At 40.3% G+C, this 12,263-nt stretch overlaps 1 protein-coding gene across 7 annotated transcripts in view; it reads right to left on the bottom strand.

The window, feature by feature from the left end:
- CCDC88A (coiled-coil and HOOK domain protein 88A) overlaps positions 1 to 12,263 on the bottom strand; it is a 131,003-nt gene that overhangs the window by 83,246 nt on the left and 35,494 nt on the right. For all 7 annotated transcript variants that reach the window (XM_089528887.1, XM_089528889.1, XM_089528890.1 and 4 more), the window contains exons 4-5: positions 1,903 to 1,972; positions 720 to 778 (exon numbers count right to left, since the gene is read on the bottom strand). In XM_089528887.1, the coding sequence (XP_089385013.1) occupies positions 720 to 778; positions 1,903 to 1,972 (129 nt within the window). The remainder of the gene's footprint in view (positions 1 to 719; positions 779 to 1,902; positions 1,973 to 12,263) is intronic.

Genomic DNA, 12,263 nt, shown 5'->3' with positions numbered 1-12,263 from the left:
CATGGTGGCTCTTCAGTGTTTCCCTGGCAGTAGACAGCAGCTGTTTCTCTGCCGCAGCGAGGAAGCACTAAAGAGTCCCAGTTGCAGCCATTTTATCTTGGAATGGGGTTAAACAGTCACAGGTGCCCTCTGCCCTTCAATCCTACCAAGAAACCTACTTTTACAGTAAAGTCTCCTCAGAAAGGAAGCTCTTTACTGTTGGCCCATCCACAGTTGTCTGCAGGGCTGGCTTATCTTCTCACAGAGGGTGAGGAAGAGGCAGGGGTGAAGAATCAGTTGGGGGAGAGCCAAATGTAAAAGAAACTAAGGCAAGGCGCAAGAGAAAGTGTGTGTGTGTTGTGTGCATGCTGGACTAGGGAAAGTGGGGAGGAAGGTGTTTGTGTCTGGATCAGCTATTGCTCCCATAGAAATAAAAATCACCCTGCACTCTCTTTGCTTCCTGCAGTCCATTCTCAGGCATGGAGGGAAAGTGGGGAGGAAGGTGTGTGTCTGTGTATGTGTCTGACTGAATGAACTGCCATCATAGGCATTACTATCATGGCCTGTATAAGTTGACCCAGGATTTTGGGGTCAATTTTTGGGCATAAATTTCTTGACTTATAGAAAAGTATATATGGTAAACAAGAATATAGGGAGGTCTAAAAAATGATTACGTTGAATAAGCTGAATAAGCTGAGTAAATTGGCAGTTGAATAACTTGAATAAATAAGCAGACCTACCTGAACTGCACAACCAAGCAAGAGTAGAAGGAGCTTTTTAACCTCTTCAGTACCTTGTTCTGAAAATGTTTTCAAAATAATATACAATGTATACATTTCCAGATAAGAATGAAACAGCTACTGTTCCTGTATGCATTTATATGCCATCAGTTCCTTTCAATAACTTTTTACAACCTTGTCGGTACAGGGTTTAATGGACAAATGGATATTAAACTTTCACACAGTAGTCAATAAGCTGCTCACGGAAAGCAAAGAGTAAGATATGAGTATGGCAGTACTCTGCTGCTCAGCAACTGATATGCAGAGAGGCATATAATATCTGATAAAACTGAGAAGAAGAAAAAACGCTGGAGCAGTCCTTCTCAAATCTATGCTGTACAGGGCAATACGTAACTTCATTCCAGCAACCCCTACAACTAGCCATTTCCTCCACTCTAACAAAGAACCTATACTGTGCTGGTTGTCCTTAGTTTTCTATGAGCACTGTGGATTAAGCAGTGGCCTTGAACATCTTACAGAAAAAGATGGAAGCTAATTGGTGGTAGGAATGGAAAAGAACTTCAAAATGACCAAATGTTCTATAAATATATCTAATTTGTGGCCTGAAAAACTGTAAGCATAACTGTCACATATTTTCAATTTCCCTTCGTTGAAAAGAAATCACAAGAGGTATGTTTTTCCTGTTTCAAATTATATGCAAATAAATGCACACAATTCAAAATTCAAAAAAGTATGTTAGCATTAAGCACATATGCTCTTTCTTTTTTGCTGCCTTCATTTTGTGCACATTAATACCAGAAGTCAATAAATCAATACGTAATTAAAAGTATGGAGTAGAAGGAATTAAAAACCCATTATATGTACCAAGAACTAGGACAGCAGTATATGAATGTTGTTCTAGAGAATGTTATCTGCCTGCATTTTTGTCTAGCCCTTTCTCAATGAGTAACTAATGTTGAAGAGAGATGATACAAGACATTGACTAAACTCAGTAAATTCGTGGTTTAAATGTCACCTCGTATTTACTCACTAAGTGGCCTTAACCAAATCACTCTTTCTCTCACCTTCAATTTATAATCCAAATGTGTATGATACCCTTTGAACACCTGAGAGAATTATATAAAATTATGAATATTCAGAAGACAAGCGCGCAGACCTGCGTTAAAATTAACTTAAGACTTACCTGAAAAGGGATTTTTGCCAATTATTAGGACATTTGGCAAAGACATCATAATCAACTGTTGCAATGTCTCCTATAGAAACAAATATAAATACTTACAATATCTGCATGGCGATTGTATCTTCCAATGTGATTAAAAACATGAATAGGTTTAAAAATAAAGCATTCAATCTCACTTCTGATTTAAAACAGAAATCACAAAGTTTTAAAATATTTGTCTCTCAGTTAAAATAATCTCTAACAATTAAGGCTTACTTATTTAGTTCTGTATTAACTGTACATGTTTGCTGGCTCTATAAACAAATGAGCAAAAATAATTCAGGGAAATCCTTTAAAAAGCCAATGCAGTAGTTTAACATTTCTTTGAATTTTTGGGGCCAAGGAAAGAAATATTTCAGCTCTGCTTTTATGGCTGGAAAACTATAGATAATTTCTTCACTTTATGTACATATAAATGGCCTAAATACCCTTATGCACCAGATCTTGTCTGATCTTGGAAGCTAAGTAGGATCAGCCTTGGTTAATACTTGGACGGAAGACTGCCAATGAATACTAGGTGCTGTAGGCTATATTTCAGAGGAAGGAACTGGCAAAATCTCCTCTGAGCATTCCATGACTAAGAAATCCCATTGAAATTAATGGGGTCGCTGTAAATCAACAGGCAATATGAAAACACATACACATTATTAATATTAGGATTTATTTCTATCCTGCCTTTTTTCCACATTGGGACTCAAAGCAGCTTACAATGATTGAAAAACACTGCTAAAAACCCACCTAATACAAAAGTTAAAAATAAAACTAGATTAAAACATGTATCATTAAACACACACACATACACACAGCAAAACAACAATTAGCAATATCCTGCACATTGTGTAAAACAGGCCTTCTATCACCACTCACCAAATGCCTGTCAAAATAGAAAAGTCTTTGCTGGTCTGCAAAAAGAAAATAGGGAGGGTGCTAGTTTAGCTCTTCTGGAAAGGGTGCTCCAGAAGACGGGGAGCAGCCAATGAAAAGGCCCTCTCCCATGTTCCCACCAGATGTACCAGTTAGGGTGGTGGGACAGAGAGAAGGGTCTCCCCAGCAGTGCAATAAATTGAGGGACTATGCTGCATTTAACAATCATCCTGTCAGAAGAGTACTAATAAAAGTGTGGTTCAAATACAAATTAAGATTATGTTAAAAAATTCCATTTTGGATTTTTCTGGAAGATGTGGCATGTTATAAAGGAGCCCCTAGGGAAAATGATTAGTTAATCTATGTGGACTTATTAGTAAAACAAAAGGAAGAGTATATCAAAAGTAGGGAACAATTGGAACAAGAAGATAATATGATACAGTAATTTCCTTATCTACAAATCTATGAAAGGTTTAAAGTGCATTAAAAAGATGGAGCCTGGGAATTAATGAAATCAGAATTTCAGAAATTGTTATGTTCTGACAACTCTCACCTAATTGCTAAAATGTTATTATTTACTGTTAAGGACAAAATAGCAGATGAACAAGTAAAGGAGTGCATGGGGAAATGGTACAACAATGTAGAGGATCATACATATATGGCACAATGGGAAAATACTGTATGTAGAAAGGGAGGCTCAAGTACTCGTTATGTTTTAAAGGAATTTAAAAAAATGTACCAATGGTGCTTATCACCAGTGAAATTGGCCAGAATACATAAAGGAGCCAACAACAAGTGTTGGAAATGTAATAAAGAAGTAGGATCATTTTTCTACATATGATGGAACTGTAAGAAATCAACAATTTTTGGAGCTGCATTCAATCACAAATGCAGAAAATACTGAAATTAAAATCGTCAAATAATCTGGAACCCTTTCTCTTAGGAATTTTTGATCAAAACTCAAAGAACATGGGAAGATTATCTGGTATATGGTATTGGCAACAAGATTAGTTTATGCAAAATACTGGAAGAGTCCCAAAATTCTGAGAATTAATGAATGCTGGGGGGAAATGATATGGGTACTGCTGAAGGTTTGAGTTTGAAGGGTAGAGGAGCACAGGTGCCTTCACCGAGTACAGTGGAGCCTCCGCATACGCGGTCTTTTTATAGGCGGCTTTGAGCATAGGCGCTCAAAGCCGCCGGCGCGCACGGGGCAGAAGGGGCGGCGCGTCCCATTCAATTGAATGGGCGCGCGCACCCGTTGCGCCTCACGCGCCGCCGTGCACGAGCCCCATTGGAAACAATGGGGCTCAAGCATAGGCGGATTTTTTTATACGCGGAGGGATCCGGAACGGATCCCCCGTGTATAATAAGGTTCCACTGTACCGTGGAGTACAATGCTATTATGGTACCTTTGGTCATCTTGACAGAGTATTACAGTACCTTGTCTTCCATTTTAGGCCTTATACAAACCACTTGACACAAGCACCAACTCCACTTCCAGAGCACATGATGCACAGCGTGACGGGGCTCCTCCAGTGCTGTGTCCGCATGAAGCACCGATAAAGGAATGCCATGTAGCTGTGGCGCTGCGGCTATGGTGCCATTTCCTGGGTGCAAAAAAGGAGCTGCTTTTTGCAGCTCCTTTTCACGCCCTGGAAAGGTGAGATCAGGACTGCGGTGTGCGGTTGCCGTGGCCCCGATCTGGCTGAAAAAGGGGCAGCTGGAGGCCCCCCTGCTTAGCCTCTTAGTCTATTTGGGATTTAAGTTACAGCCCTGTCCTGTATCCAATCTGGCAATCTCAATTTAGGTCTAAATCCTATGAGCACATGTTGAAAGAGCTGGATATATTTGGCTTGGGAAAGAGAAGGTGGGATATTAGAGTCATGCAGAGGATGGAACAGACTTAATAGGCGTGCTTCATAAACAGTAATGATGTTGTTCAATGCCACAAATTGCCTATATACCCAAAATGCATCAAAATGGTTTTGGAAGCTAAGCAGGATCAGTCCTGGTTAGCACTTGGATGGCAGACCACCAATGAATATCAGGTGCTGTGGGCTATATTTCAGAAGAAGGAACAGGAAAAACCACCTCTGAGTATTCCTTGCCTAAGAAAACCCTATGAATTCAGGGGGCCAGCCTCCTTTGGAGGTTTTTACACCTAGGCTGGATGGCCATCTGTCAGGGGTGCTTTGATTCTGTCTTACTGTATGGCAGAGGGTTGGACTGGATGGCCCTTGAAGTCTCTTCCAAACTATGATTCTGTGAAATTGCAGAGATGGAGGAACTGATACACCTGTTGATGGTGAAATCCATAAATGGTTTCTTGAAAGTACAGATGTTATTTATAGAATATGTACAACAGAGGGAGGGGGATACAATGGTTAAAGGTTTCAATTTGTTGTTATTAAAACAGACAAAGGTAAGAATTGGGTGTTTGTTGTAAGCTAAGATCACAGTTAGTGGATCAGATAAGTGAAGGTAGATTTCGCTTTATATGATAAGCGGAAATGTCCAGGCCCTTTGATTGCCCCAATAGAAGTATAGTGTCGAGATCAAGGGAGGTAACAGTGCGACTCTATTCAGCTTTGGTCAGGCCACACTTGGAATACTATGTCCAGTTCTGGGCATCACAATTAAAAAAGGATGTTGAGAAACTGGAGTGTGTCCAAAGGAGGACGATTATAATGGTGAAGGGTCTGGAAACCATGCCCTTTGAGGAACGACATAAGGAGCGTATTTTGTGGGAACAAAATGCTTAAATCCATGGATGGCAAGTCCACAGATACAGAAGGGCCAGTTTATTTTCAATGCTTTCTATTGTTTTAACTTGGACTCTTAAATTTTGTTAGCAGTCTTGAATCCCTATACTGGGAGGAAGGCAAGATAATAATAACAATAATAACAATAACAATATATGGAAGGTTCAGTTACAAACTGCAGCAGAAGAAGTTTGGAAGCCTTTTACTGTATTTATTATTATTACATTTATTATGTGCATGTTAGTATGTTTTTATCAATGTTTGTAGGTATAAATAGTAATTGGGTCTCTGTTTTAACTTTTCTGTGCTGGTGTGTATCTATCCTTAATTTTAACAAAAAAGATTTTAAAATTTTTAATTTTATAACAACTTTCATACAGTAGGATAATACAGCCGGACCTCCCTATGCACGGATTTGTACAATGGATTTGTAATCCATGGCTTGAAAATATTCCAAAAAAGTATACATTCCACACAGCAAACCTTGATTTTTTCATTTTATATAAGGGACTCTAATGTATTTAATGTGACTTAAGCATCCACAGATTTTGTTATCCATAGGGTGTTCTGGAACCAAACTCCAGCGGATAACAAGGGCCCACTATATTGAGATTATACTTTGCATAGGGAAATATTGGGAAGAACTGATAAAAAGGGGGCGGGGGGAGAAGAGTCCGGTATTCGGTAATAGCAATAGCACTTGCAAGTACATTTCTATACTGCTTATCAGTGCACTTAAGCACTCCCTAAGCGGATTATAAAGTGTAAGCTAATTGCCCCCAACAAACTGGATATTCATTTTAGTGACCTCGGAAGGATGTAAACCTGAGTCGAGTCTGAGCCCTTTTGGTGGTATTGAACTCGCAACCTTATGGTTTGTGAGTGAGTGGCTGCAGTATAGGCATTTAACCACTGCTCCACCAGTCTGGGGTGATACCTCAACACCTTTTGTTGTTTATGTCTTGTAAAAATCAAGGCTACTTGCCTGTCCAAAAGTCCTTCCAAGATTGCATTCGCACTGCAGAAATAAGTGTTGACACCATTTAACTGCTATGGCTCAATGCTATGGAATTATGGGATTATTTCGGCAGTGTAGATAGAGCCCAAGAAAATCAGAATAAAGCTCATTCTATGCAACTGGTTCTGGTATCTGAAGCATTAAACCAAAACCTTGTTGATATACTAAACCAGTGGTCCCCAAACTGTGCCCTTTAAGAGATTTTGGACTTCAGCTCCCAGAATCCCAGACTATGGGCCAACATGGCTGGGGCTTCTGGGAGCTGAAGTCCAAAATCTCTTAAAGGGCACAGTTTGGGAACCACTGTGCTAACCTATCAGCACAGCTGTTGGTGGCAGGAGGAAAAAGGCCAGAAATACATAGGCCATGAAAATAGTAAGCTGCTTGGAGCCAGCAGATTTTAACTTCCTTACTTCGATACTAATGTATGACCATGGAAAATATGGAACCAATAGCATAGCGCATTAAGAGGATATAGGCCTTTGTTTTCTTCCATGTCTTCATCTCTTTGTCTTCTCTGTATGTGTTTGTGTGCATATACCTTCAAGTTGCCTATTGACTTATGGTGACTTGATACATTTAATAGGGTTTTCTTAGGCAAGGAATACTCAGAGCCAGTTCCTTTCTCTGAAAAATAGCCTTCAGGACCTAGTATTCGTTGGCGGTCTCCCATCCAAGTACTAACCAGGGCTGACCCCAGTTGGTATGTTTAGGGTTTTTCAGACTTACTGGGAATAAAACCCGTACAGAGTCCTAATGTCATGGACATTTGTCTGAAATAGTTCCATAACATTTCAGGCAGTTTGAATTCTGAAAGAGAAATAAATACTCATGAGTTCTGGAGGGAAAAACAAATATTTTTCTGCTCTGGTGGTGATCTGCCAAACAACATGTGGACCTATCTCAAGCCAAAAACTTCTACCATTCTTAGAAGTACATAGTGTTCCCTGTTTTAGCAGCAGCCACATCACTAATGTGCATTTTTACCTGAAGCAGAATTGTTTTCCTAATATATACCCTACACTCAACTTGTACCTGTACTTCATCAAGCTTCCAAACAGAACCTATGATATCTTTTGCACATTCCTAACTGTGCTCAGAACAATAGCTGCAGCAGATTCACAGATTATTTTCTTGCCTGTCCTCCACTCCGAAACATTTGGAATGGAGACAATCTAACTTACTTCATGCATTCCATTTTTGGGGAGTTTTAACCATTGCCACCATAAGTTACAAACTGCCTCCCTGTAACAGTGAAGAGTAGGGGAAAGTCAGCTGTTCAAAAATAAAAAGAAAGGAAAGGAAACTCCTAAAGAAGTAATTTATGTACATAGAGGCAGAATGTTTACCTTATGCACAAATTTGGGAAATGAATGTTTGTTAATTTCATATAAGACTGAGACATGATGAAAAGGAACAAGCAACCACTAAGTGGAACATAAAGGAAATTAATTTAATATAGCCAAGCCATAATTTTCATTAATTTTGTTGCTGTGTGCCTTCACTTCATTTCTGATTTATGGTGACCTTAAGGTGATCCTATCATGGGGTTTTCTTGGTAGGTTTCTTCAGAGGGGGTTTGCTATTGCCTTCCCCAAGGTCACCCAGTGGGTTTATATGGATGAGCTGGGAATCGAACTCTGGTTTCCTGAGTCAAAGCCCAACATTCAAATCACTACGTCACACTGGCTCTCTTTTCATTAATTACAAAAGTAATTTTCTACACTGATTTAGGACCATGAGAGGATTTGGCTATACAGACAAAAGCATACAGATAAGAGTGTACAGTAGCACTAAATTTAGGGCAATGTGATCTAGAGATGTCACATAGATTGCCAGCAACCAGGAATACAAAGTGTTGTCCAGGACTGAAAAGATCTGCTTTAGGAAACAGCTACAATCTAAAATCTAAATATTCTATGAATAGTTTCATGAAGTTGTTCTATTCAGTCTCTGCTAGACACTGATGGCAGTAATCAGGGAAAATCCCCAGTCTAGACAGCACCTAATTCTTTAAAGTTGTTGTGCATTCCCATAAACATCTGGATACCTATCACAGCAGATGCTAACCCATACACAGATCTGGCAGCATAATACTATTTTTCTGGCAGCATGTTCAATACGAATGTCCAATCTTATTTACGTTCTATATGTCTGAAAGGGTTTTCTTTTTCTAGTTGCTGTTTCAGTTATATAAATATTATATTGGCAGTGTCAAACAGAAATGGAAAGTCTACTTCTCCAAGCCAATACAATTTTACATGGACATAAAACAAAAATAAAATGACATAGTAACAAAACGAAATAGAGAGGTACAACCAAATAATTTGAAATGCAGAACTGAATTGTAAAGAATTAAGTTTAGCAATAGCAATAGCAAGTACATTTTTTATACCACTTATCAGTGCAATTAAGTGTAAGCTAATTGCCCCCAACAATCTGGGTACTCATTTTAGCAACCTCAGAAGGATGCAAACCTGAGTTGAGCTTGAGCCCTTTTGCTGATACTGAACTCGCAACCTTATGGTTTGTGAGTGAGTGGCGCATTTAACCACTGCGCCACCAGAATGTGGTACTTGTAGCAGCTTATTTTTTTATGTCCAGTCTATGTAATACTACTACAGACTGAACTCAAGTTATAAACCTACCACCATAGCATAATAAATACCACCACCATTATAGATTTTAGATTGTAAGCCTGAGGACAGGGAACCGTCTAATTAAAAATAATAATTGTAAGCCGCTCTGATAGCCTTTAGGGCTGAAGGGCGGGGTATAAATACCATAAATAATAATAATAAAAATATGAATTGACCAAACCACTATTAGCTATATAGTTTGTTAGTCACCTTGGGTCCCACTTTGGAAGATAAAATAAAATAAATATAGTCATACAAATAAAAGTCCAACAGCATTTTCAACACATTATAGGCAATATTTTTTAGCTCAATTACAAATCACCACCACCAGCACCAAAATATACAGCAACCGGTAAACTGTAATGTTAATCTACCTTTCAAACAGTCAAATCATAATACTCTTACCACAGAAATCAATGGAGCTTACTAAATTTAGAGGGTAAGAAAAGCCTCCAAATACTAAAGCAAGCACTTCCCCTTTTTTACAGCCCTAAAATAATGCTGCATGAGGTCAATCACAGGTTACAATATTATGGATTATTCAGAAGCCTAGCTGATGATCTGCAACCTATATAAACATCTGCGAGATTTGATGGAGGGGCTGGAGAGGAGGGATAGCTTATTTTCTCTTAGTATACATGAGTCATTTAGGAGGTGTGGACACTTAGGCCCCATTCCCACTGGGTTATAACGCGGATCAAGAATCGAATCAGGGGTGCATCGTTCCCATTTGAGCGTGTGTTCGATCCTCATTGCGCCGATTTCGTTCCCATTGGAATTCGAATCTGATCCCCATGTATTTGATTTTTCCTTGGAAAACCCGAATCAGTGATGGATAAACCCGTTTTAAAAGAGTGCATATTTTTAGAGGTTTTTCCTGTGCCTCCTGAGTCTGATTTGGGGCAAATGAATGGGAACGAAAGGGTGTCTGATTCGGGAACTTGAGGATGGGAGGAGCAGTGCTCAAGGGACTGGCCTGGGGGATGTCACCCGCTTGTTCTCTTTCCTGCATTACCGGCGCCATTTTCTCCCGTTCGCATAGCCTTTCCCCAAGTGGATTGGGAAGCAGGGTAAGGCGATTGCACTACATTGACCTTCAAACGCAGTAAACACACTACGCCCCCTGCAACCTCCCCCCTGCTCCACATTCATAGACCGATGTGTGAGGAGACCCACTGAACACCATTTTTAACTATTATTATTATTATTATTATTTTGCCTCTGCCTGAGCAGCAGATCGGGTTTGCATTACATGCCTGCTTGATCGCCCCCCCAGACAGCCCAGGGAAAAATGGGGGAGGCAAAGGGATTTGGGGGGAATAGAGGTTCCCTTTTCTCTTTCCCAGAGGGAGTCTGGGAAGACACAGAAGAGCCTGGGATGCAGAGGGATTTGGCAACCCAAGATTTGAGGTGAATACAGGCTCCTTCTCTCTTTCCCAGAGGGAGTCTGGGAAGACACAGAAGAGCCTGGGATGCAGAGGGATTTGGCAACCCTAGATTTGGGGTGAATACAGGCTTCTTCTCTCTTTCTCAGACGGACTATTCTTCCTTTCCCAGAGGGGAAAAGCGCCTAAGCAACTGATTGGTTGTGATGTCAAGCGCTTAGGCGCTTGATTGACAGCTGCTTTAAAAAAGGAGGTTCCAGAAGGGCAATGGGAATGGGGAGCAAAATAACCCACTTCAAATTACCATGGGGAAAATACCAATGGGAACGAAAAAAGGGTAAAAAAAAACCAGGTCTGTTTGCACCCATTTTCAATGGGAACGATGGGTCAAATTCGATTACGACTTGGAAAAAAATCCGAGTGAGAATTGCAGTGATATACATCGCGTTATATGCCCAGTGGGAATGGCCCCTTACTGTAGTTTTCCCAGAGCAATTTGCCCAGAGCAATTTATTTTGCCTCTACATTTTATTATCTGAATACAAAGGTTGATGCTGCCTGCATAGGTCCTTTGACAGAACTAGATCGCTATTTATTACATACACAAAATGTTGGTAAAAGACAATACTGAAAAACATGCTAGTCCACTCTTTAACTTACAAAGACCCCCGGGGCAGTTAACAAAGATCACTAAGGCAGATGGTAAGCCTGAGGGCAGAGACTATCTCATAATAAAATACAATAAAAAGTGAGGGGAGCAAACTTGAGCAATAGTCCTTAGATACAAATTTAGACCGAAACACATTCATCCAAATGGTTTCAGCAGAGACAGAGACAAACATGATAGTGTGCAGATTAGCCTTCTTGGCACTATGAGGAAATAGAGAAAGGTACTTGGGCCTTATTACATAGGGCTTATACGAACAAATGCAATGGCCTAGAACAGACAGGCCAAATGAAGCAACTTATGGCCGCTTTGAAGGTCTTCAAACAGAGGCTGGATGGCTATCTGTCGGTGATGCTTTGATTGTGATTTCCTGCATGGCAGGGGGTTGGACTGGATGGCCCTTGTGGTCTCTTCCAACTCTATGATTCTATGAAATGACGCATGCCTCCAAAGCAGCTCGAAGTCTTGCCAAAATTGTACCAGAGCAAAAAGGAACTAGGATAATCCAGCTCCTGGCGGCATGGGTCGAGTTCTGCAGCAGCAACCTGCTCTGTGAGCAGGCCGGGCAGCTGGCACGGTTCCAACATGCTTGTGACCAGAGTGGTTGAACTAACATCCAGGTCGCAGAAGATGTGCCCAACTTGTTTCTTTGCATTATTACTGCTGTGTGAGACAGGCAAGTGCCACTTACACTACACAGTAACTCCTACACCCATGTCCCCAGTAGCCCGTGAGTCTGGATGTTTCACATATAAGATATTCAACCTGAAAATGCAAATATGGGCATACTTCATTAATCCCTAAAATCAGTCTGTGGCTCAGACAGGGAAAGGTAGCATTTTCCCATATCACCAAAAACAAATGGGTATGAAGGAAGAAAACTAAGAGTGGCAATAGAAAAGAGTTGTTAAAGCTAGATTGTGAGACGGATCCAATACAAGAAAATGTCACCACCAGTTCATAACAGCAACACCTGACAGATATACA

This window comes from Sceloporus occidentalis, unplaced genomic scaffold, assembly GCF_023333645.1.
Source record: "Sceloporus occidentalis isolate IW3139 unplaced genomic scaffold, rSceOcc1.0.p SCAF_6, whole genome shotgun sequence".
Classification (NCBI taxonomy): Eukaryota; Metazoa; Chordata; class Lepidosauria; order Squamata; family Phrynosomatidae; genus Sceloporus; species Sceloporus occidentalis.
Note: the sequence above shows the minus strand (reverse complement) of the source record. Positions and strands in the feature narration are given on the sequence as shown.